At 35.3% G+C, this 27,822-nt stretch overlaps 1 protein-coding gene across 1 annotated transcript in view; it reads left to right on the top strand.

Annotated features, from left to right (window-relative positions):
* The window catches only part of LOC110029989, a 73,810-nt gene extending 47,602 nt beyond the window's left edge, over positions 1-26,208 (top strand). Inside the window, exons 5-6 of the mRNA XM_020732512.1 lie at positions 25,538-25,627; positions 25,795-26,208. Coding sequence (XP_020588171.1) covers positions 25,538-25,627; positions 25,795-25,911 — 207 coding nt within the window. The 3' untranslated portion in view covers positions 25,912-26,208. The remainder of the gene's footprint in view (positions 1-25,537; positions 25,628-25,794) is intronic.
* Positions 26,209-27,822: the final 1,614 nt, after the last annotated feature.

Here is a 27,822-nt window from a genome sequence, read left to right as displayed (position 1 = left end):
ACAGGAGCAATAAATTGACTTTGTGCTAACTAATTAAACATCGCTCTTTATTTCCAATATTCAATTGTAGTAAAATACTTTTTAATCAATTCATCCTCAATATAGAACATTTAAAGTTTGAATTTGTATTATAATTAACTTTGCTAGTAGTTTCCCATCATAAATGCTAACAAGTACAAAATATTTTTAGGATTGAAAGAATAAATTGTACAATATCAACATATAAATTGATAGAAAGTTTTTCAGGATTGAAAGAATGCGATTCAACCAAGTCAAATAAAATTGCGCCAGAATGATATAGAATCAGAAGCATGCATGTAATCATTTCTTCAAATTCTTTATCTTTCTTGAGGGTATTTACAAAAAACTTTGACTTTCACTGGTGGCTCATTTCGGTGCTCTAAAGTCTCATCCTTGAGTTGAATACTTTCCAAAAAATTGAATTTTATATGACTATTGCCTTCCAAAAATTTTTTAGGCTTTCCCTGTTCTTGAAATGTCTATGTATGCTATCCATTTTCTTTCTAACAAACAATTCATCTAACGATACTTTGCTTGCCACAGTTTTAGCACTTTTCTGAACCTAACAAGCACTGCCCAAAATACCTTTTTAACACTTTGTCACAAATTGGCTTTTCAAACTCGATGTACGTCTGCTCATCTTTCGATTAGATTTATTGTTTTGGAAGTCCTTTTCCTTGCCATTTTTTATAGGGTTTTTACCGCTTACTGGAGAAGTTGAGCCCATTTTCATTTTTTCTGGTCCTTTCAACTAGCACTGAAAATCGTTGAATTCAAAAGGAGTAAATGTCAATCTCAATCTTAATTGATTTCGGAGGCCGCAAAAAAATCGATAATATTTTTCCTCTTGAGTGTTGATATAATGAGGTGCAAATCGAGAAAGAAAAGTAAATTCAGCTATGTACTGTAAAACTATCTTGAACTCCTGAGTCTATTCGAAAAAACTATCTTATAGTGATAATCTGGCTGAAGGTGGAATAAACTAATTCTTGAAGACTCTTACCATCTCATTCAACTGAATCTAGGAAAGAGGTGTTAGCCAAAATTTCTCTCTAGGTTGTACTTGCCACTATCTCTTTATCTCGTCTTCTAACATAAAAGTGGCTAGCACCACTCTCCTAATATCCGAGACAAATTATGTCATCTAGAATCTTCCCTATTTTCAATAACCAATCTTCAGCAGCTACAGTCATTGTACCTTAAATGCAGGTGACTTGGATGTTTGAAAGATTTTTAAATGTTGATTAAATTTTGTAACATATTTAAATATGAGCCCGGAGCTGGTAGGAGATCTTTCAATAACTGTCATTTTATCAATCAATTGAGATATCGACTGGACAATGCCTTGTAACTAATTGATTCTGATTACTTCATTTGCCTTATTATGAATATTACTTCTATACATATTATTTTCAGCCTTCCTTTCTTATTCTGCAATTGTCCTAGAAGACTGGCTTTCAATTCTTATTTATACTTCCTAAGACATATTTACCTATATATGTTCAATTTATTATTTAATGCAATTTATCATTTAATAGTTATGTCATGTATACATTATTCTTCAAGTTATATATCGGTTACCCACCCCCAACCTAATCAATCTAAGCTCTGTATTAATCAATTCATATTTTAATCTCATTCTTACTTCAAAATCCAAACACACTTCCATTATTTTTTTAATCCAAACCATCACTTTGATACTACTTTCTGTCACACCACAGCTGACCCCCCTTATGGTCAACTATGATATGAAAAAGGTGGACAACTCAAACAAAATTCTTATCAATACCAATTTTGACTTTTAAGAGTCATGATTCAATAGGTAACGAATTATTCTATCTCAATCGTCGCAAATATTAACAATCTAATTCAATTTTAGAACTTATTTATATTCTCAATTACTTGGAAGTGTGCATAATATCACCAAAATAAACACAGAGCTGCTAAAAATGCAACATATAAAAATATCTTCCCAAAAGTTTTTACAATTTCCAAAATTATATCATCCAAAAGCTGTATAATGTTACACCTAGTTGATCGCCCTAGTGCTACTTATCTTTTCTGAAAGTTGACAATATAAAAGAATAAGCTACAATCAAAATGAAAAATCAAAACTAAAATAAAATTTTATAGATGAAATGAAAGCATCGTGCATGTTCAATAATGATTAAAGCGTGCTTTAATCATATGAATTATCTAAAGTAAAGGGGTATGAATGCAGTAACAAATAACGAACTGAACAAGCATATATTTCATTTATTCCTACAACATCATATAAATATCTTTTAACTATTTCAAAGTTAATATTTGTTGTCTTAATAATGTCACTTTTACTTGCATGAACTTTTAATAAGTTCATTTCGTTTCATATCATTGGGTTATCACTCGGCCAGTCGACTACACAATTATTGATAAATACTGTACATCTCCTAATATAGTAGTTATTAGTAGCCCTGTTGATATTAATATGTTTGTTTTTGCCTAAATATTAAGAGTCATGAATTCTATAGCTCTTCTGTTATCTTTATATGCAAGTCAATTATATAATAATCTATTACAATACTTGAGAAAATTTCTCGAGCATATTTTTTTATAATAATCATTCATCATATGCAAAACATTTATCATAGTATATACAACGATATAGGGATACCTATAAGGTATGGATTAATAAACATGCTCATCAGATTAATAAAAATAGTAAATTCAAAAATATCATTAGTGTCAGCTCATGTTTGCATTCATGTAACATATGCATATGTTTGACAATATGTAAAAATTTCTACATACAGTCGCATATCAATAAATCACGTAGAAATTCTATAGAAAGATATTCTTCTTAATTTAACATATGATTATTTCGCTTGAATTAATGGAGCAGCTCCACGACTGGTTTCCTCATGCCCGCTTCGAGCTCACCATCTAGAGTATGCTACCTGGAATCATAATTTTGTTAAGATTTCATGAATTTTTTAACTTCGGTTTTAATTTAACCCAAATATAATTCAATTGTTATTTCTAACCTCGATAAGATTTCCTTGCATTAAGTTCTTTTGCAGGTTTCTTCTAATCCCTTCCTAACTTGGCCATTAATTGGAACCATCAACTTAAATGAAACATCGAACAAATCCCAAACATTTCCAAAGCATTCTCTAACCCCAAAGATGTCCTCATACAACGTCCATGGTTGAAAAAATAATATGAAGAAAATTAAAGAAATAATTAGGTTTTAAGGTTGATATGTACAATTTGATAGTTATAGCATTTTCTTACCTCAACTAACAATTCCTCAGATTTTTTTCTTACCATGTTTTCCTTTCCTTCTTTGTTCTCCTGCTAACAACTTTACTTGAGAGATACAACTCTTGGGTCGCCTCACCCGCACTAGCTTCCACCTCCAACTATAGTGTTGAAGTAATGGAATGCTCCGGATTAGCGAAAACGAACATCGAAGGAAAAGAGGTTCAAATTACCAGAAACTAAGAATCCTCTTACCGATTTCTTCCCAAAGCCCCAAACCCGAGAGCTCTGGCTTCCCTCCTACCATCTACTATAGTATCTCAACACGATACACCCAGACTTGCGGAAATAGATTGTAGGGAGGGGAATGATTTTTAACTTAATTAAATCATGATCTTTCGATTCATCAGGCCATTGCATGTCATTGGAAGTGGAGATGCTACAATGTTAAATGCTATAACTAGGATGTAATTAGGTTAAAGAAAATTAAATTAACATTAAGTTTCGTTAAGGTTTTATATTTTATAAAATAAAATATGTTAATAATATATATATATATATATATATATGTTCCTGCCCCAAGTCACACACCTGCCCCTCCGCTACCCCTTACTGCAGCCCAGCTATTGAAACTTAGGTAGACCCGACATCTGCTCTCCCTCCCACTCTCCCTCCTAATAACTCCATTACTATCGGAGGCCCTCCCCCTTACAATATTGTTTATGTTTTTGTGAGGCAAGGAACTTACACATGACAATGTCCGATCCGATAATAACAAGGACTTTCAAGCTCCTCATCTTTAGGAAGTCTCGGGTGCAGATGAGACAATTCATACTTCACCTAACCTAACATCTATCATTGAAGGAACAGTTCACAATCTTTTTACTGTGGCTTTACCACCTCTTAAAACCAAACAAGTTGTTACTGTCAGTCAGACGCAAGGGGTACATGACGTGCAACAGTCTTTATATGCCTAGCATTTTGTCGACCAACACATTGGCCAGATGAGTCAACCATCAGATCAGAAATGACAGGTTTACACATCCAGGAGGAAGAAGAAGAATGAAGCCCTACTCGAGCTTAGAAACTTATGATACTTTGGTTGTTTCGAGTAATGACACTAAACAATTTGTTAGCTGACTCCCTTCTTAAAAATAGAGGCAGAGGTATGAGTCGTTCTCTAGCTACCTGATATTGCGAGTGTTTGACAATTTTGGTTTGTTGGGTATACATGTACTTTTCTTTTTTTGGGATCATTTGTGTGCATTATATACCGTGTCGAAAGAGTGCCTTTTTTGGGTCCTCTCATACAACCTAACTGTACTTTCTCTCTTTTAATATATTAGCTATCGCCTATCGGGCTTTTTCAAAAAAAAAAAAAAGAAATATAACCGGCGGAATCTTTACTCTGCTGGGGCTTACTCAGGGCGCCATTCTATGGCGTTTTGAGTAGTGTGGTTCCAGATCGTATCGCCGTCTCGTTGTGCTGGAAGCAGTTTCGCCGCCTCTGCATCGAAGTTGTTTCGTCGCCTCATCCTTGAAGGAGGGGATTGCGTCGGCCTCGACCGCATCGAAGCTATTTCGTTGCCTCATCCTCGAATGTGTGGATTACGCCAGCCTCGTCATGCTCGAAGAAGAGGGTTGGAGACGCGTCGAAGTTGTTTCGTCAACTTGTCCACCCCAGCCGCTCGCTTGATCTACGAGTATCCTCTGCTTGACATCTCCTACTACTAGTGATGGCTTCGGATCGATCTTATGCCGTTACCCAAGAAAGCTGATAGGAATAATGGGAAGCCAACCATTTTTTTTCTGACACTGAATGTAATAGGCTTGCTTCCTTTTTTTGCCTGAATTTGGCCGAGAAATTCCTTTATGGTCATCCCAAATTAGAGTTTATTTGTAAGGAATTTGAGCTTATGCACCTTGTTGGAGAGTGAAAAATTGGGCTTTTAGATGGGCGGGACATCCATATTCAACTTAACAATAAAGAGGATTACACACCATTATTTGCTAAAAGACTAGTTTGGATTGATAACAAAGCGATAAAAATTTTGAAATGGACTGTGGATTTTGATACACAGACAGAACCGCCAATAATTTTGGTCTGGATTCGCCTCCCTGGGCTGAAATTCCATCATTTTAACCAAGTGTTGTACTCTATCGCCACAGTCTATGGTAAGCCACTCAAACGGATATTCCCACGTTTAATCTTTCCCGTCCTTTAGTCGGAGTGCTTGTTAAATGAGACATCACCTTAAACGTTCCTGAGGAAATTTGGCTAGGCTCATAACATCAAGGATATTGGCAAAGGGTTGTTATTGAGTCTTTTCCTACGTATTGCTCTAACTGTCGTATGTTCGGTCGTTCCAATTCTCATTATTACTCTTACACTCCCATCTAAAGCCACAAAATCACAATGCTCCAGAGATCCACCCTCCTCCTAACCTGGCCCCATGTGTATCTGTTGAGAACCCTTCCCTTCTCAAAGTCACAATCTTGATCATCACAATGATATTTCTGACCCAATAACATTGTGGAAACCGTACCATCTAGTCCAACGCTTACGTTGCTATAGGTTCAATTTCCCCCGCGAGAAATAGAGAAGAGGGTACTGAAGTCCTAGAGGAGTGCTAAGATCAAGGTGTGTTGCAGGCTGAGGTTGCTCAGCAATTTACAGATCAATTTACCCCGTCAGGGTGATCTCTCCATCAAAGATCCACCAATTGATCAGATGAGACAAACATTGACAGATGAATGACAAGTTTACAAAGCTAGGAAGAAGAAAAAAGAAATGCTAGAACTCAGGAATTCTCAGGATGAGTGTTTGATAGTTTTAAGTGGAAGCCCATAACACACTTTGTTGCTGGACTCCCTCCCTAGAACCAAGGGAAGGGGAAGTGGTAAATCCACCCACCAATGTTAGGAGTATTTCATAATTTTTGGGGTATGCATGTATTTTAAATTCTCTTTTTGAGTGACTTGTATTCCCTGTAAGTGGGCTTTTTGTACTCACTCACTAAAACATTGTATCTTTGCTTTTACATCAATAAACGTTCCTTTTATTTATATATATATATATATATATATATTATATCAATTTGCTCATTACAAAATGTAGAATTTTATAAAATTAGTTCTTTTGGATTTCGGGGGATGTAAAAAAAACTAGATATATCTTGAAATGGTAAACTTTTACTTGAATTAATCAAAATTCAATATTACAATGTAGATGGAATTTAATGCTTCTTATGTTATCTTTGTTACATATAAGTTTAGTTATTATACCTATTGAAATTCATTTAACATTTCAATTGACCCGCCAAATGTAACAGCCAAAGTTTTGCATATCTGATAAAATTTTGGAAATTGTAAAATCTACCCTAAATTTTGTATTTCTTCGAATTCAACCTAGTCAATTTTATAAAATTCTACATGTCAAATTGATTACATTGATATCTTGCACATCTTGCACATTGTATGACTTAAAAGTTCACACAATGCTATAAAAATTTGAAGTTATAAGCTTAATTAAGCTTAATTAATCCCTTAATTATTTCCTTACCCCATTTACCGTTCCCACCGACCTTACACGGATTACAATTGTTTGATACAATCGAATGATTGTGTCATGGTGGGAGGGTAAATAATGCATAGGAAGCTTCGAATCCCATTCCCGTCCCTCTCAATTTCTCGGTTTTGTGTGCCTCGAGTGATTGCCAAGACCTTGCTACAATGTAGGCGCGACCTGTGAGATCGACAGAGGGCTGGAGGTGACAATTCCGACTCTTGAGGCTAAATCAGTAAGAGGAAAATTCACTTTCATGATATTCTAAACATTTTATTCCTTCACTATATTTTCATTTTGATGTTTCTAATGAATTGAAGCACTATTTCATTTTCGATCACAATAGCAGGAGACGAATTGGTGTCGAAAGCTAGGGTTATTTGCAAGCAAATCAACGAAATAAGAGGAATAAAGGAACGTTAGCAGGAGGAAAAAGGATTAGCAGTGATTTGAAGAACGGATAACTATGCAAGGAAACACATTTGAGGTAAATGTTGGTGCATATCTTTATGTGCGGGTTAAATTATGGCCTATGATTAAAATTCATGAAAATCCTAAGTGGTTTTTGAAATTAAGGTTGTTTATCCTAGGCGGTGAGCTCGAGACGAGCTTGAGAAAACCGTCGTAATGCTTCTCTCTCGATTTAAGTGAATAATTTCGTGTTAAATTAAGAATAATATATATTTTTTTTAGGATTTGATATGATTTCTTTGATATGTGAATGCATTTAAAATTTATGCATATTGAAGGATACTTGTACATAATTGGAAATGTTAGTTGGTACTGACTCTGACTATTATTATGATTTTTTTATGATATTAATTAATGTGATGAGCATGTTTTTAACTATTTGGTTGTAGATACTCTTATCATGTTAATTATACTTATGATTGTGCATTGTCTATGATTGCTTATTTTATGAATTATGATTATAAGAATGTCATACGTGTTGTGATAGGTAGGTTATTACATTAATGCTTGCGAGTACGAATAATAGGAAACGGTGAGATTCCCGACCCTTGTGTATTTCGACGGATGAAACTTTTTGATCATTGGTATCAGAAGGGGTCTGAAAGTAGGGAGCCGTTGGTACCATAAGGTTTATCATAATTGCTATAATAAGAGGGGCCTCACTTTTATAAGTTGTTATTATAGCCTTTGGGCTGTCTGATAACCCTATGACATTACATGCAATTACAAGTGACATTTCTATGTTTAGATTGATGATTCTTTTAAATATGATGATGATAATACATAAGTGAATGGATTACATGTTTTATACAGCTAATATGATTTCTTACATGTCTTTATTTTTACATGTTCTATATGATTATAGCATGTTGTGACATGTATTGTGGACATGTACATGAGTTACATATGATCAAATTATTTATCATACGTTTATAAAATTCTTTATTTGGCTTTGATTATGTTGGTAAGCTTGTTGTAGCTCGCTCTTTCTATTCGAGTTTTAAGAAGGGGTAATGAGTAGCTGGACTAATAGTTAGGTGTGACGTGTACAACTTTGGCATTATATTATTTATAGGGTTGTATATACTTTTTGGTACGTACTTTTATTATTTTGTATTTAACAGATTTGTATATTTGTTTTGGTGATATGATATAAATGAATTATGAAATGAAATGTATTAGTTATGTTTATAGTGATTTAATTTATCTAGTTCATTACTCATTGAGTTATAATTATGCAAGTTAAGATGAATACCGATAAAAAATTAATCTGACCGAATTGTCCACCTCTGCCGCACGCAATTGACCCTAAAAGGTATCAGTCGGGGTGTGACAGAAAGTTGTATGGGAGCAATGTAATTGGATGAACATAATGATTGAAGCGTGTTGGATTGGAAGAAGTCAAAATGAGAAGAAATATGGATTGATTTATATAGAGTTATAGGTTGACTGATCTGGGGTGAGTAACCCATATGTCTTAAGACATTATGCATGCACGACATAATTATTATATGATTAATTGTATTTTGAATAATAAATTATGTCAATTGAGATTAGTATGCCTGGAGAAGAATCAAAAAGTACTAAGGGCTAATCTTCTAGGCCAATTGCAATGCAAAAAATACAAACTGAAAATATTAATCGGAACAGGACAAACAAAGAAATTAGAGCCACTGAGTTATAGTTCATTTTGCAGTTGATATCACAAATGGTTTACAAAATGACTGCTATTGAAATATCTTCTATGAGCATATGATCCAAATCTGAAGATAGTACAGGAGTTGATCGACATTTGAAGATCTTTCAGACCTTCAAGCCATCTGTATTTAAAAATTTTAGTGATCCTATAGTTGTTGAAGATTGACCATTAAAGATCAGAAAGATTCTGGATGATATGTATTGTGCACAGAATAAGATAGTGATGCTAGTCACTTTCATGCTAGAAGGTGAGATAGAGAGGTGGTGACAAACATCACATAGAGAGAAATTTCAGCTAACACCTCTTCCATAGATTCAAAGGGATAAATTTGTTAAAATATTCAAGGTTTGGTTAAAAAAATTTTATTTGGATTAGCATTGCAAAATAAATTCTTCAATATGACTCGAGCGTCCAAGACAATTATGCAATATAAGACAAAATTCACATATTTTTCCAGATATACACCCCACTATGTTAGTACTTAGAAAAATAATATAAATTTTTACTAAGATTTAATGATCAGTTGAGGTTGGCTTTGACTCCATTTGTACTTAGTGACTTCTTAGTGTTCGATAAAACAACCAAAGGAATTGAAAATGAGCTGAATTTGTCCAATCAAAGGTGGCAATGTCAAGCAAGCAAGCGAAAAGATTTTGGTTAGAGAAACAAATTCCAGATAAAAAAATTTAAATCAGAAGGTAAACTGAAGCACCCACAGTCTAAAAGGTCAGATTGTGAGAAGTGTGGAAAAATACATTGTGTAGTACTTTATGGGTTCAGGAAAGTGTTATAGATGTGAATTAATTTGTCATTATCTTTATTAATGATACTCTAACCTATTCAAAAATTGGTGATGATCATGCAACCATATGAGAATAATATTGGAGCTATTAAGACAAAATCAATTATTTGTAATATTTTTGAAATACGAATTTTGGATGCATAATATTGCATTTTTGGGGCACATCATTAGCAGTCAATGAATTTCAGTGGATCCTTAGAATGACAAAGCAATATTGGAATGACCTACAATAAAGAATGTTACAGAGGCACATAATTATTTTGGTTTGGCAGGATATTACATGAGATTTGTTAAAGAATTTTCGTAAACAACTATGTTATTGTCCAAGCTGATGAGGAAAGACGTTTACTTTGAGTGGACAACAAAATTTGAGCACATTTTTCAAATTAAATAAATATTTGGCCATTGCTCTAGTGTTAGCTATTTCGTCAGGTACAAAAGCATTTCATATTTACAACGTATCATTGTGAGGCTTGGGACGTGTTTTAATGCAAAGTAAGAGTCATAACCTATGCATCTTGTCAATTGAAGTTGCATGAGAAAAATTATCCGACAAATGATCTCAAGTTAGTTGATGTAGTTTTTGCTCTCACGATTTAGAGACATTACTTGTATGACATGAAATATGAGGTATTCACTTGTAATCAAAGTCTGAAATATATTTTCACACAAAAAGAGCTAAAATTGAGATAGACTAGAGCTTCTCGAAGCCTATGATTTGGATATAAAATATTATCCTGGTCGAGCAATTGTTGGTGTTGATGCATTGAATCATAAATCTATATGTAGTGTAAACTGGGGCATTACCTAAAAGCTAGAATTGATTAAAGAAGTTGATGCCTTACAGTTGGAAGTCAGAAGGCCAAAAGAGAGTGAGTATTTACATCAATTGACTGTCCAACCAGCTATAATTGATAAAATCAAGATTATACAAAAGTTAATAGTGAATAGTCAAAACTTGGAGAAATTTCAATCAGAAAAGTTGTTAGATTTGACTGTTGATGAAGATGATGTTATCAAAAACAAGTTGTAGTTGCTGGTACTTGTTGATTCTGATTTGAGATCGAAAATCCTACGTGTAGCTATCTTTCGAGCTATACAATTTATTCAGACATCAATTTATCCTAGTTCTGGCATTATTTTTTAATCGAGCACACAAGAAACAAGAGTTAAATTCATAGTTTTCTTCAAGATGGTTGATGATCGCAACTTGTGAATCAGGTGTAGTGCCTAACTGTATTTTTTTAGCAGTTTCTTTTACGTGATGCTGTCAAACAGGGACGATGTTTCTTCTTGAGCTTATGCCTAGGTTAGAAGAAGATTTGGACCCCATAACATTAAGTTTTGATTAACCTTTTGGCATTTCCCAGTGTTTCTTCGATTTTTTTTTCTTGGTTGCAAAAGCCAAATTAAAATATGCCTATTCTAATAGGATTTCGTGGTTAACTCAATCTATCCACTACGCAATGGACAAAAGTCGTAGATCATGAGAGGTTTTAACTTCCTAACTGGCCAGGTTACAAGTAAATAGAGGGTTGGGTTAACCAAAAACATTGACATCAAAAGCATGGAAAATGTATTATGAGAAACATGTGGAGAAAAACATAATAAAAGAACTGTCCTTGAACCATAGAGACATGAAAAAGAAATTTAGCTATTCATACGTGGAGAGAACCACATGAAAATCCATGAAAAACAAGCCTGGAAGCAACATCTTTAAAAAATAAAAATAATTACACACTGATTTGTAAATCTTCTTCTTTGCAAAGTAATAAACAACTCTCTCATACACTCTCTCAGAACAACTAAGAATTTAAAAGAAAAGATAGAAGAAAAGGTCTGTTCGGTCTCCCGAGAAGAAGAAGAAGAGAGTTCTCTCAAACCCTCTCCAAATCCTAGCATCCAGTCTCTGAAAAATCTCCAAGACCTTCCCAATTCGAGCTCCAATTTGCTTTTATAACCTTTTTTCAACTTTTGTCCAAATCCAGTCGAATTAATCCGAATAAGTTCTTTCCTTTCGCAGCGAGAAATGGCGGTGTGACTATGCTTAGGGGTGATCCGCGAACACGCCCGTTCTCTGGCTTAACCATGCTACACACCTGGCGTGGCCACTCTGAAAGCAGGCGTGGTAACGCCAAAATTTAAAATTTTCAAATTGCTAGTTTTTCTTTGATTTACGTGCTAATTCTCCTGGAACCTGCAAAACACATAATTAACCTTCCAAAAGCGTAAAATCATAATATAAAAGAAATAATTTGCATAAATTAAAGTATAAAAAAATACGAAAAATTGATGCATATCAATTACCTCAAACTTATAGATTACTTGCCCTCAAGCAATCCTTATGATGTAGTTTAGATTTTAGGAAGATGGGTTGCCTTTTAACTTATGAAAATCTTAGCCTATTAATAGTGAAAAAGTTAAAATTTATTAAGGCTTTATGACTTCTACTTCTAAGTACGTATTTCTTTGAATAATGAAATCTTATACCATTCATGACTTGCCTCTTGCAAAATGTAAGAACTCTTTATTATTTAGATTGGTGAGACTAAAATTTCCCTTACTTCTCCAGAAATAATTAAACACTTAATTCTTATTACAACAATAGACTTTTTCTTAATTCTTCATGAATTTAAAAAATTCCTAAGATCTTAATAAAAGTATATGTAAACCATTTGACATAGGGAAGAGACTAAAAAATCAGGTTTGGATAGGATCATGTTTAAACTTAAGCTTCTTCTCAAGGCTTTTCTCTTACTTTTATTTTCCTTTAGCTCCTTTTTTTATTTTTAGACCTATGAGAATTACTATTTTTAGATAAGCACCAAATTGTTTTTCCTCCTTTTCTTTTTAGGAGTTTAGACTTTCTAGTCCTTAATCATATGTTTACTCCCTCCTTATTATGATCTTTGGTCCTTAGATAAATCCAATCAAATTAAGATTCATCCTCGTTGAAATAAAACAACAAGTTTTGATTAGTAATGAGTCTCATAGTGCTACCATTTTAAATGTTTAGGTAATTCTATGTTTAGGAAGAAGGAACATTGATTTTGGACATAAGACTAGTAGTATGCACTTCCATCCTAACCTTTAGTAAATTGCACATTGCTTTATATTAATTCTTACTTTTCATTATTGATGGGTTAATAAGACTCATAGAATTAGGCATAAAATTGAAATCTAAACAAGTAACATAATCATTTTTAGGCAATATGTGAACTCCCTCTCCCAAATTTGGTTCATATCCTATTGCTCAACATGTAAACAAAAATTGTCTCTGCAGAACATAATAGTAGAAATAGCAAGTAGGTCACATCAACTACTAGCAAAAGTAAGGAAGCAGGAATCATGCCTTCAAAGTTCGTGAAAAAAATAGGCAAACATGTAGCAGGGAGGATAATATTGTAAAAGCTGCAAGTATGGTACACAAAAGAGCACAAACATGATATGAAACATCAACTTGTAGTAATAGCATGACATGTGAAATAAAGTATCAGAAATTTACCCTAGCAGAGAACATAAAAAACAAATCCATAGTCATAACAAGTCACATCAAATCAATAAGAAAAACTCTACTGATCTGGGTTGTCCTCCATCTCTTCATGTCGTGGTAACCAAAGGGAGGTGGTGGTGACACCGAACCCTGGTCCCCGTGTCCCTACATGGCTCTCAGACGCTCGTGAATGTAATCATAATGCTTCTAGTGCTGGTTGGCATAATATGACGACTACCGGTGAAGATTATCCAACTCCTAAGTCATCCCATCCTGTGTGGTCCTAATCTCTCTCGCATATCTGTCTGTCTTCCTCTGAAGCGGCAAGAGCTCCATATCTCTGGTAAGCTTCGAAAGAGTCGAGTCACGTGGCTCAGTGTTATGGCGTCTCGAGGAACACACCCTTCGCTCAGGTGAGGCTGTAGTTAGTGAAGCATAGGAATGCACAGAAGCCTTGGGGATGTGCTTCTGAGGTTGCAGAGTCTTCTCATCATCTCCCTCCTAAAGTCCCTCCCTAGCACACAGGACAATAATCAAGCCGGAGTGTCTTAAGCCTACGGTGGACTGGCCGCTAGAAATGTAAACTATGGACTCATGAATCAGTAACCTGACATCTACAATCTTGCCCTTTTGAATAGAATAATTTAGAACAACACGCTTCTTGGTAACATTTGTCAAGTGGTGGTGGGAAGCAATCTAGCCACTATAAACTAGTGCCATGCACGTGAAAGGCGATTCAGGTGGGTAAGGGGAGAGTTCAAAATGGTTTCACTCTCATCCCCAAGGCAAGTTCTCCACAAACCCGTGGAGTCAGTGAGGTAACTAATAACCTCCGGCTAATCAAGAGAGGTGACGCTGGCGCACCCATAGTTAAGAATTTCGTGAAGCTCATAAATGTGGTTAATTGTTGTGGGGTCAAACAAAATGAGCTTCCCCGCACAATGACTTGCCCATACATTGGTTTTTTTTTGCTTTGACATTGAACTCACGAACTAATGAGATTAAGATAGGTTTAGAAAAATATGCTAAATTCTCCCAACAAATATGTGCTATTTGGACCTCAATATTTTTGCCCGGAAACTGAAATTTTTTTTCAGGAATGAGTTTTCTCTTAACGACAAGGCTAGAACATCCCTATTCAGCCGCTAGACTAACAAATTGCTTTTTGTCATAGGTAGTGCTTCCCCTTTCATGAATTTTAGGGGCCATGAAAGTGAAATCAGAGGGTGCCATGAAAGTGAAATCAGAGGAAAAGCAAAATCTAGTTAGGCGGTGAAGGGATTTTCTGATGTGCATAGTGAAATCTCGGCTTCCTAAAGTTTCTTATGGCTAAAAAGGAAAGAAAATCAAGGAAAGAGCTTACAACTGGTGAAATGTGTTTCGATATATCGTACCGAACCCCGATCTATCCCTCACAGAAAAGCTTCGACGAGATTCAATAGGCTAGGGAAAGGGGGAGTCGAGTTGCACTCAAATGGAGGAGAAAAGATAAAAAATCCGCTTTAAATAGCCTGACGTGACCACGCACAGAAGCGGCGTGACCACGCCCGAAGATCGACGTTATTACGCCGAGTTCTTTGTTTGGGGGGCGTGGACATGCCAACTTTAGTCGTGGCTACATCAGGTGATCTTTTTGTTCAACTCCACATTTCTCTTCCTGTGCTCCATTTACACATCCCAACTCATGGTAGACTCATAACAAGACATCGAAAAAAAAACTATGATAAGAGAAGACTCACAATTGGAAAAGACAATGAATTTCAAATTCGAGGCAAATTTCAAAAAAACTTTCAAAAATAGACTTCAAATAATAAATAATGCTTGGGTTGCCTCCCAAGATACTGCTTGGTTTAACATCCTTAACCAACGATGTGAGCTCGACTTTCAGGATGATTCCAATCTAAGAACTTCTTTAGGGATTTTACTATCTCCTCTTAGGTAAATATTATTAATTTTCTTATCCTGAATGTTATCGCCCTAAATGGATATACTTTTACTACAGTGAATGGTCCTGACCAACTGAACTTCAATTTTTATGGAGATAAATTTAAATCTCGAATTATACAAAAAAACCTTTTGCTCATGGTGAAATTTCTTCCTAAACTGCTTTTGATCATGCCATCTTTTTATCTTGTCCTTATAAATCTTGGCATTCTCATAAGCTTTTAATCTAGTCTCATTTAATTTGTTCAACTATAGCAATATTTTCTCTGCCACATCTTTCAAATTATAGTTAAATTTTTTAATTGCCTAGTACGCTATGTTTTAATTCTACTGACAAGTGACAGACTTTTCCAAAAATAAATCTATACGGTGACTTTCTTATAGGGCTTTTACAAACTGTCCTATTGGCCCATGATGCGTCATCTAACTTAATTGACTAATGCTTTTTGCTTGGGCGTACAATTTTCTCTAGGATCCGTTTTATCTCTTTATTGGAAACTTCAACTAATCCACCGATTTGGGGCTGGTAAGTAGTAGCAATCTTAGGAGTCATCCTAAATTTTGAAACTAATGCCTCCATTTTCTTATTGCAAAAGTTGCCCCCATCACTTCTAATAATCTTTGGTGTTCCAAATTTACTAAAAATGATTTTCTTCAAAAATATAAGAACACTGTAAGCATCACATTTGGGCAAAGCCACAACTTCAATCCACTTAGAGAAATAATTTACTGCTAACAGTATATAAAGGTTTCTAAGGAAGGTGGAAAATGTCTCATAAAATCTATTCCCCAAACATTAGAAATTTTCAATTCCAAGGTATCGTTAAGGGTGATTTTATTTCTTTTAGAAATATTTCATACCCTCTGATATCTATCACAAGCATTCACATATTGATTTACATCCTTAAAGAGGGTAGACCAATAAAATCCAGAGCATAAAATTTTGGCTGCAATTTTAAATCCATCGAAATGCCACCCCAGATTTAGAATCATGGCAGACCCTAATAATATCATTGACCTCTCCTAGTAGCACTCATCTCCTAAGTATGTGGTCCTTACATCTCCTAAATAGATAGGGCTGATCCCAATAGTAGAATTTGACATCGGAGAAGTATTTTCTCTTGGTGATAGGTTTGACCGTAGGGAATGATCCCTTTAATAATGCAATTCACATTGTCAGCTTACCACGGGTTGAACTCCTCCGACATAGCGAAGAGTTGCTTGTGAGGAAAATTTTCATTTATGTCAAATGGACACTCATCAATTTTTTCCTTTTTGAGCCGAGACAAGTGATCAAATATTTGATTCTCTGCACTTTTCCTATCGATGACTTGCAAATCAAACTTTTGCATCAAAAAAACCCATCGGATCAAATAGGGTTATGAATCCTTTTTCACTACAAGATATCTGATAGAGGCATCATTGATGTGAATAATGACACGGTACCCTATTAGTTAGGATCTAAATTTGTCAAGAGCAAATATTATGGCCAGGAGTTCATTCTCAATGGTGGTGTAATTCATATGTGCTTTGTTAAGGTTCATACTGACATAGTAAATGACATTGAATATCTTATCTTGCCTTTGTTCTAGAACTGCTCATACTGCATAATTACTAGCATCACATATCAGCTCCAAAGGAAAGTCCCAATCAGGTGCAATCATCACAGGTGCATTGACTAATTTGGTCTTAAGGGTCTCAAAAGCAACTAGAAAAGACCCATCAAAATGAAAGGGTGAGTCCTTCTCTAACAGGTGGAATAGGGGCCTTGTGATTTTAGTGAAACTCTTAATGTAACATCTATAGAATTCAACATGCTCTAGGAAACTCCTAAATTTATTCATTGTCGTAAGTGGTGATAGCTTTTCGATCACATTAATCTTTGTTTGGTCAACTTACATCTCTCTCTCAGAAATCTTGTGTCCCACGATTATCCCTTCAATAACCAAGAATTGACATTTTTTTTCAGTTGAACACTAAATCTGTTTTCTTACTCCTTTGCAAAATTTTTGTAAGATTGCTTAGGCAAGAATCAAATGAAGTGCAAAACATGGAAAAATCATCCATAAATATTTCATTGTCGGTCTATATCATGTCAAAAAAGATGGACATCATGTAGCACTAGAAAGTTACGAGTGTGTTGTATAGTCCAAATTACATCCTCATAAAGGAAAAAGTTTTGTAGGGGCTAGTGAATGTTGTCTTGTCCTTGTCCTCAGGAGCTATGGTGATTTGGTTGTAACCTAAATAACTATCTAGGAAGCAGTAAAAATGGTGCCCTGCTAATCTATCCAACTTCTGGTCTAAAATTGACAGGGGAAAATGTTCTTTCCTAGTTCTGGCATTCAGTTTTCTGTAGTCGATACAAATCCTCGATCCTATGATTCTCGTTGTGGTTATCAACTCATTCTCATTTGCAACAACAATTACCCCCCTTTGCTTAGGTACGCAGTGAGTTAGACTGACCCAAATACTATCTGAGATGGGATAGATAATATCTGCATCAAGTCACTTTTAAATTTCCTTTTCACTACCTTCTTAAGAATGGCATTTAGTCTCCTTTGGGAGTCAGCCTTAGGTACATATCCCTCTTCCATCAGAATTTTGTGCATGCACAGGGTCGAGCTTATTCTTTTGATGTCTGCTATGGTCCACATAAATGCCCTCCTAGAGGTTTTAAGCACTCTCATGAGCTTATCCTCTTGTTCAACACTCAACTCAACTGAAATGATGATAGTTAAGGTCGAAGGCTCGCCTAAGTAGGCATATTTCAGGTGAGTGGGCAAGGCTTTTAGTTCCAAGTCAGGGGCTACTTCTATGGATGGTGCTATTGGCATGGTATTCAGGGTCATCTCTATGGATTCAAATCTCTCCCTAAACCTCCTAGGTTTGCCCACTAGAAGTTGAGCAGATTCATCGTTAGTTTTCTCACTAACATCCTCAAATACAACTTGCTCTGCTGGGTCAGCTTCCACAATTTCAGAAAATTGGCTATTTATCACCCTGCCCACTAAGGGTCTGTTTGGAGCAGCTGCAGCTTCTCAGTTTTTCAGCTGCAGCTTAGCTACCCCAGGAAGCTGTTGCGGGGATGCTGGTTGATTGTTTGTTGCAGCTGTGTGAAAAAAGCTGTTTCTAGACAAATGATCATTCTGCCCCTGTTTAATAATGTTATTTGTAACAAAACTATGACAATCATATATTTGATACATACAAAAATTCAAATACATAACTCACTTAACAGTGAGTACCAAAAGTACTAAAACAAAAGAATAAAATATTAAAATTTCAAATTAATATAATGATGATATTTATTTGATCCTCTAATTTATTAATAAATAATTTGCTACTTATTAAAATAATTACTTAATACCAATAAATTATTGAATTAATTATTTATCCAACAATAATCTTATTAATTAATCATTGATTTGTTTTTAAAAATTAATTAATAATTAATTACATTTTGTAAATTAATTAGATTTAGTAGAAATTAATTCACATTAATTATTATTTTATAACAAAAGGAATTTTTTCCTCTCTTTCACACTAAAGAAAAAAAGTAAAGAAAAAGCAAAGCTTCAATCCAGTTCAGTGGTGAATGCTTCGCCTTCGGATGTGCTTAAGAACTCCGACGAACGACTTCATCCATTGTTGTTGCCGCCGCCACTACCGCCGGAGTAGTTGCTGGTGCAGGAGCAGTCGGGCCTGTTCCACTGTCGATGCAGGAGGCGTACTTATCTGAAAATCATACTGCACTAACCCTGCAATCCTACTATCAGAGGCGAAGCATCGCTCGAATGGGGAGGGGTAACATGCGTAATAAGCATCGCTCGAACACGGGCCGCAAGGTTCGATCTGCGACCCGCATTTCTCCAAAACAACATCTCGCCGCACTCGCATTGCCAAACTAAACGGCCGCGATTTGCGGCCCCTCCCCGCACTGTGCTCCTACCACTGAACCAAACGGACCCTACGTCAATCCTAAAGCAATGATCATCACTGGGATCATGGGGAAATTTCATAGATCTCATGACATTAAAAGTTGTTTCTTCATCATTCACCCTCATGGTCAATTTCCCTTATCAAACATCGATCATTGCCCTATTAGTAGCTAAGAAGGTTTGCCAAAAATCAGGAGTATTTCCTTGTCCTCCTTATCCAAGACTATAAAATCGGTAGGAAATATGAAGTTATCCACTTTAGCCAACACATCCTCAATGATACCCGTGGGGAAGACTAAGGATCGGTCAACTAAGTTTACGGTGTAGCTTCTCCTAGCTTAAGTTTCTTGAAAATTGACAGTGACATTAAGTTAATGTTTGCTCCTAATGTCACAAAGGGCCCTCCCTACAATTTCTCTCCTATATCATATGAGATGGTAAAACTATATGGGTCCTTCATTTTTTCAGGCAACTTCTTTTGCAAGATTACACTAAACTCCTTTGTCAGTGCCACTGTCCTCCATTCGCTAACTTCCTCTTTCTGGTCAGCACATACATCATGAACTTAGCATAGCTAGGCATCTGTTCGAGAGCCTCTGCAAAAGATGTGTTTATAGATAACATCTTAAACACCTCTAGAAACCTTGAAAACTATTGATCCAATTTTTTTTTTGCAATCTCTGAGGGAATGAGGGTGGAAGTCTTTCAAGTTCTTTTTAGGTGATAAGGGCTTTTCTACTTCCTTAGCAGGTCTTTCTTCCTCTTCTAAGTCTGACTTCACATTTATTGGGGCTCTCACTACTCTTTGAGCTTTACCTAACTCCTTATCACTTCTCAGTTTAATAGCCCGCACCTGCTCGTTCCCTTTCTCCTTGGGATTCACTTCAGTATTACTTGGAAGTGCTTCTGGGTTTCTATGGATGAAACAATTTACTAATTGTCCCAATTGTTTCTCTATGTTCTTAATTGATAGCCCATGACTTTGTGTTATCAAATCTACCTATCTCACTAATTCTTCTAAAGTTGTTAGCTTCTAGTTCTGATTAACCTGGGAGTTAGTTTGGTCTCTGTCCTTGGGCAACTTAGTTGTTTACTCCATCTCGATTGGATTGGTTGTTGTTGTTTCATTGAAGGTTAGGGTGTTGTTTCCATATTGGGTTATAGTTGTTTGCATAAGGCTTTTTGGATTGGTTCTGGTTTCCTATGACTTTCAAGGCTTTTAAGCCCGAGGTTGTAGGATCTTCTAAACTCAATCTGGGTGTCCGTTGCACTGCATTCATAGTGAGAGTATCTAATTTCTTAGATATGACAATCACTTGGGTTGCTAAGATAGACATGACATCAGATTCATTCACACTAGCTACCTTTTTAGGATTCACCCTCTCGGCAGGCCATTGGAAACTATTGGTTGTCATTTCCTCAATTAAGTCATAAGCCTCCTCAAATAGTTTAGACATTAGTGATTCTCCTGTAGCTGCACTTATAAGGGACTTAAGGGAACCTACGGGAACCTACAAACCTATTATAGAAGGTTTGAGCTATAAGCCAGTTGAGTAAGGCATAAATCTTTCTAGGCTTCGTAGATGGACTCTCCCTTGATTTGTGTGAAAGGTGTGATGTCATTCCTAAGTTGGACAATTTTAGATGGAGGGAAATACTTGGCTAAGAATTTCAGAGCTAAATCATTCCAAGTAGTGATGAATCCTAGGGCTAAAGAGTTCAAGCATACATTGGTTCTATCCCTTAGGGAGAATGGGAAAAGCCTAAGTCTAACGACATTATTGGTGACACCGTTGTACCTGAAAGTGGCACAAAGTTCTAAGAAGTTTGCTAAGTGTAAATTTGTAAAGTACCCCCCCCCCCCCCCCCCCCAAATTGGTTTTACTGCACCATATGGATAATGACAAGTCTTAGTTCAAATTGTTTGGCCGCTGCTGTGGGATAATTGATGCTCATGTGACTTTCCTCAGTAGTGGGGTTGGCGAGGTCCTTAAGAGGTCTCATGCCTGGGTCCAGATGGTTGGCCATTTCTAAGGTTGTTTCGGGTTCAGTGAGTGCTCTCCTACGCACCTAAAGGTTCGCATGCACTAGAAGACAAGTGGAAATATGAGACTCACAAATAAGGGATCCTAGACACAAAAAAGACACAATTGGTCGACTCTAAAGCACATAAACAAGCATGAGTTGGTTCAACACAATCACACTCAATAAGCAAGGACTTAAATAATATAAAATAAATAAAGAAGAAATAACAACAGTAATTAACCTTTTTTTGGGTTTTTGGCTTTTCATTTTTTTTTTGCTTTTTATTTTCAACAACTGCAAGAAAAACAACAACACAATACAAATTCACAAGTAGTAATGAAAAAATAAGAAATACAAAATTAAAAAGGAAACATAAAAAATGCCGAACCTAAATTTCTAGTTGTCCAACTACAATTTTCCTATATTCAGAATTTTTCTTAACGCCGCTTTCCGACAACGACACCAAAAATTTGATGGCCGAAAAAACTACGAAACGAGCGACCACTCCACGTAAGTACACGTGTCAAGTAGAAAATGATTTTTAAGAGCACCACGTATTATTCCCACAGGAAAATGAGTTAAGAATAGTTCATAATCAATGAGTCTATAGTTTACTAGCTATCTCACTTAGTTTACCGCGATAAAGAAAAACATAATAGGAAAATTCTAAATCTAGTAAAGCTGATATAAAGCAGAAGCCACAGGAAGCATGAGTTAAAATTCTTAGGTTTCTTCAAGATGGTTGAGGATTGCGCCTCTGTGTTTCAAGTATAGTGCCTAATTATATTTTTCTAGCAGTTTCTTTTACGTGATTGCTGTCAACCAGGGACGATGTTTTTTCTTATGCCTATGCCTAGGTCAGAAGAAGATTTGGAACCCCATAACCTTAAGTTTTGCTTAACTTTATGGCGTTTTCTAGTATTTCTCAGATTCATTTTTCTTGGTTACAAAATCCAAATTAAAATGTGCTTAGTCTAATAGGATTTAGCGGTTAACCCAATCGTTCCATTAAACAACGGGCAAAAATCGTATATCATGACAGGTTTTGAAGTCCTAAGTGGTCAAGTTTGGAGTGAATGGAGGCTAGAGGGTTAACCAACAACATTAAGATCAAAAACACAGAAAACGTGTTATGAAAAACTTGCAGAGAAAAATATAGTTAGAAAACTATCCATAAATCACAGAGGCACAAAAAGAAATTTAGCTACTCATATCAAGGGAGAAAATTATATGAAAATCTATAGAAAACAAGCCTGCAAGCAACATCTTTTTAAAGTAAAAATAATCACTCACTGGTTTGTGTATCTTCCCCCTTGCAAAGTAACAAACAACTCTCATACAATCTCTCAGAACAACTAAGAAATTAAAAGAGAAAGTAGAAGAAAAGGTCTGTTTGGTCTCTCTCGAGAAGAATAGTGCTCTCTCAAACCCTAGCCTCCTGTCTCTGAAAAAATCTCCAAGACCTTCCTAATTTGAGCTCCAATGCTCTTTTATAACCTTCATTCAACTTCTGTCCAAATCCAAGCGAATCAATCCAAATAAGTCATTTCCTTCAGCGGCGAGATAAGGCGACATAACCACGCCTGAAGGGCGGCATTGCCACGCTCAGGGTGATCCGTGAACACATTGAATGGGCGTGGCCACGTACATTCTCTAGCATAACCACATTACACGCCTGACGTGGCAACGCCGAAAGCAGTCCTTGTTACGCCAACCTGAAAAATTTTCTAATTATTATTTTTTTTTGCTTCGATTTGTGTGCTAATCCTCTTGGAACTTGTGAAACACACCCAATCTTCTAAAAGCATAAAATCATACCAAATAATTTGCATGAATTAAAACATGAAAAGTACAAAAAAATGGCGTATGTTAGATGAAAACCATGATGCAATCAAATTTCTTTGAGTCATGGAGGGTATATAATTCATAGAAAGCTTCGAATCTCATTCGCTTCTCTCTTGATTTCTCGGTTTCGTGCACCTATAGGGATTCGCGTGAACTTGCTACAATGCTGGTGCGACTTGCGCGATCGAGAGAGGGCTGCGTGCGGTGATTCACGACTCTGTTGCAAAATCGTTAAGAGGGACATTCACTTTCATGATATTCTGAACATTTCTTTCCTTCCCTACCTTTTCATTTCGATGTTTGCCACAAATTGAAGAACTTTTTCATTTCTGGTCACAATAGCAGGCGACAAACTAGTGTCAGAAGCTGTGAATTGGGTTTTGGCTTCTTGGTAGGGCTACTTGCAATTAAATCAGCGAAGTAAGAGGAAGAAAGGAAGGTTATAAGTAGGAACTAGGATTATGAGGGATTTGGAGGAGGGATAGCTACGCAAGGAAACCCATTTGAGGTAATACTGACACATATCTTTATGCGTGAGTTAAATTAAGATTTAAGATATAAATCCATAAAATCCTAGAAGGTTTATGAATTACAGGCTGTTTATACTAATCGGCGAACTCGAGACGAACTTGAGAAAACTCATCGTAAGACAACTCCATCGATTCATGTGAAATAATCATGTGTTAAATTAAGAATAATATATTTTTTTAGGGTTTGCTATGATTTCTTTGATATGTAAATACTTTTAGAATTTTTACATATTAATAATACCTGTAGACGATTATGTAAATGCTAGTTGGTACTGACTATGACTATTATTATGATTTTTTTATGATATTAATGTATGAAGATATTATGAACTATTTGCTTGCAGGTACTCTTATCATGTTAATTATGCATATGATTATGCGTTACCTATGATTTCTTATTACATGAATTATGATTAAATGAATGTCACAAGTAATGTAATAGGTAGATTTTTATATGAATGCTTATAACAACAAATGATAGGGAACAATGAGATTTCCGACTTCTAACATTTAGATGGAGAGGAAGCACTGAGAATCGTTGGTATAAGATGTAGACAGAAAGTAGAGAATCGTTGGTACCAGGAGGGATATTGATAACTGCTATGTTGGGAGGGGCTTAACTTTTATCAATAATTAATGTAGCATTCAAGCTGAGTGACGACTCAATGTTATGGCATGACATGAGAATAATTGAGATCCATACAAATGATATTCCTATGATTAGATTGATGACTCTTATGAATATATTAATGATTATATACAAATTGGTGAAATATATATGTTTTATATAGCTATCATGATTCTTTACATGTATTAAATTGGTGAAATATATATGTTTTATACAGCTATCATGATTCTTTGCATTACATGTCTTTTTTAATATCTTTTATAAGATTATAATATGTTGTGACATGTGTTATGGACATGTACCTGAACTACATATGATCATACACGTTTCTTTTCCAGTTCTACAATTTTTTATTTAACTTTAATTATTTCGCAGAGTTTGTTGTAGATCGCTTTTTTTGTTAACTTTCAGGAAGGGTAAGGAGCATCTGGGCAAGCAGACAGGTGTGACGTGTATTTTGCATTATGTATTTTTAGAGGCTGTGTATACTTTTGGATACGTACTTTTATTATTTTAGATCTAGCAGCTTTGTATAGTTTTGGTGATATTATTTTTCCACGCTTCTAATTATGTGTGAATTTGAATGAATTATGAATGAAATGTTTTAAGTGTGTTTGCGGCAATTCAATTAGATTAGAATCATTATCCACTTAGTCCTAATTATGCAAGTCAGGATGAGTGCTGGCTAAATTTTAATCTGTCTGATTCTTCCGCATCTGTAGCACTGCGGTTGACCCTAAATTCTTATAAGTTGGGGTGTGACGCCAAACTTATAGAATCTTTGAGTTTATTCAAGTCTAGAGCAAAACTCAAATTTGTTCTGACTGGCTTCATGTGACAGTTTTTGTAATAGAGTTCCTATTTATCTTTTTTTGTAAAATTTCCATGATTCTCGAATAATATGGCATGTTATTTGCATCTTAGATGAGTGAATTCTATACTGAATAAGGTTGATTGCCTTTTCTATCTTTTTGAAACTTAACATAATCCAATTAGTATAATCCATCTGGTTGAAAAAGAAATAAAAAATATATATTCGATGCAATATTTATAAGCAGAATTTTGAAGAGAGAGAAAAGTTAGGGTGTTTTACTAGATATATGAGTATCTGTTCATATGTATATCTCGTAGAATGGTTCAGAATTCAAGTTTATGTAATGAAAAATGCTAGCGGTTTATGTTATTAGATATTTAATTTTTGGAATTTTTTGTTACGATTTTTTTTCCTTACCACTACATTTTGCTTGTCTCTAATTTCAGCTTTTTTTATTATTTTACTGTGATGTGTTCAAGATATTTAATAATGTATGGTTTAATCAATTTGCTTGTTCAGGTGACATTGCCAGAGGGGAAAGACAGAGATCGAAGGAATGATTTACTCATCATTCGTGATGGTGGAACGTCCTTCAAAATAATTGATAAGGTTGCTGAAATTTTCTGTCTTATCTATATAATTATTTTTCCTTGCAACACTCATAGAAACACACACAGACACACACATATGTACATATACATGCATGTTTGTATCTATCTGTGTGTGTGTGTGTGTGTGTGTGTGTTTGTGAGATATTGATTAATTGATAAATGCAGAATAAAAGGGATGATGCCACAACAGTAATAGAAAGGGAAGAGTGGATCGAGTCAAGGCGGGCGATGGAAAAACATTTAAGCAAACTTCGGGACTTCCATATTTCAAATTGGTTTTAAAGACCTAGCAATTCTGATGAGGGTGCAATGGCAGATTAGTATATTGAATCAGTGTAAATGACTTAAATGGATTTGATTTATATTCAAAAGCTTATCTCTATGATTATTATCCATTCTTTGCCAGGCAATGCATGTTGGTTTTAGGGAATAGGTAGTAAAATCTTTAACATGGATATTTGATGTGTTGTAATCACTCAATTAGCATGTCTACCTTTCATATAATGCTATGTTATTGGTGCTGTGTGAGCAAATACTGAGGAAGTATCTGGTTTTGTTTGGTGTTGTTTTGCTGTACAATGTGTTGTTCAATGAGGAATACAGGCACTCGTTATTTGTATAGAGTGAAATAAGTTGGTTTTTGGGTGCTTGTGATTGTTAGGTTATGGGGAGATGCATATGGAGTGTCTATTTATTGAGCGTAACACCTCGGCATGGACAATCACTTATTTTATTTATTTATTTTTCTTTTTACTCAGTGAGTGGTTATTTATTTAATATTTGACATACAATAGTTTCTTTCTTTCTTTTTTTTTTTTATTCTTTTTCAAACACATCACAATCATTGCGTTATAATTTCTTTAGCTTAAAAGTAGTTTATCAAATTTTATTAAATAATGAGGCATACTTCTCAAGTTGTAAAGCCATTTTTAATAGATGGTATTACATGATCCAAAATTTGAAAGTGGAGTTTACATTTTATGATTTGTTGATCATATCTTATGCCTCCAATCAAATTGTTTCCACTGTAGGAGTCCTTATGGGCTTATAATTATTGGTGATATTTGTTTAATCTGAATTTTGTGTGAAAAAAATGATGGAATTCTACTTGTAAGATTCATGAGTCATGCAAAGTGTGGATTAAAGGAGAAGAAAAAACAAGAAAAATTCAAGAAATTTAGAGAGAGAAGCCATAGAATTTCATTATATTACACCAAATGCTAGTTTTAGTATTTAAGACTTCGTGTTTTGGGTCTTAACCATAAACCCCCTAACCCCTTATTTATAGCTTCCATTTGAAGATTTAAGTTCTATAGAAAAATTGTAAGAAAATATTACAAAGCATGCCAATTTTATTGTAGAGAAATTGTAAGAAAATATTACAAAGCATGCCAATTTTTTTGTAGAGTATAATCAAATATAAGGGAATGAGTGATTATTCCTTGGCAAAAATTATACCAGACAAGCGTTACTAAAATCTTGGCATGAAGTCACTATGGTTTAATGGTGTGATTGGGGGAGCTTTCTGAGCACTTTTTGTTTTGAAAAATAGTTCTTGGGCGTTTGGGAAAATGCTTTTCAATTAGTTTTACTCGAAGCCCATTTTTGGATTGGTTAAAGGTCAAATGATAGCATTGGTTTTTGTTTCACTATTCTAATTGCAGTTCGGGTACAAAAAGACTCTCCTACCCCTAATCAATTCAACGAATGCCATGGTTTATCCTTGATAATACCCTCCCCCTTCTCTCTCCATCGGCTTTGTTGTTGGAGTTATGACAAATTTGTGATCCCCTTCTCTCTCCCCTCGATTCAGCTTCGTTATTGTTGCCTCTCGTCACCTCTCTCTTTGTACGTGCTAACCCTTAACTCCTTTCTCGGTTGCTCTTTGTGGTGGTGATTTTTTTGCTTATCGTGTTACCTATATGATGTTGTTGTGTAGCCTCTCGATTTTTCTCTTTGGTGATAGTTTGGTGCTTGTCGTTTGAACTGTGAAAGTGGTTGTGCTGCTGGGCATTCCCGGTTGTCATTTATGGTTGTGGTTTCTTACTTTTCACTTTACTTATGTGATTTGCCTATTTTGTTTCTCGGTCTTCCTATCTGCGGGTGGTTTGGTGCTTGTTGTTTGAACTTGTAAGTGGTGGTGTCGATGAGGCTTCCCGGTTGTCTTGTATGGTGGTGGTTTGTTGTTTTTCA

Source organism: Phalaenopsis equestris, unplaced genomic scaffold (assembly GCF_001263595.1).
Source record: "Phalaenopsis equestris unplaced genomic scaffold, ASM126359v1 Scaffold000620, whole genome shotgun sequence".
Lineage (NCBI taxonomy): Eukaryota > Viridiplantae > Streptophyta > Magnoliopsida > Asparagales > Orchidaceae > Phalaenopsis > Phalaenopsis equestris.
This window is presented reverse-complemented; position numbering and strand designations above follow the sequence as displayed.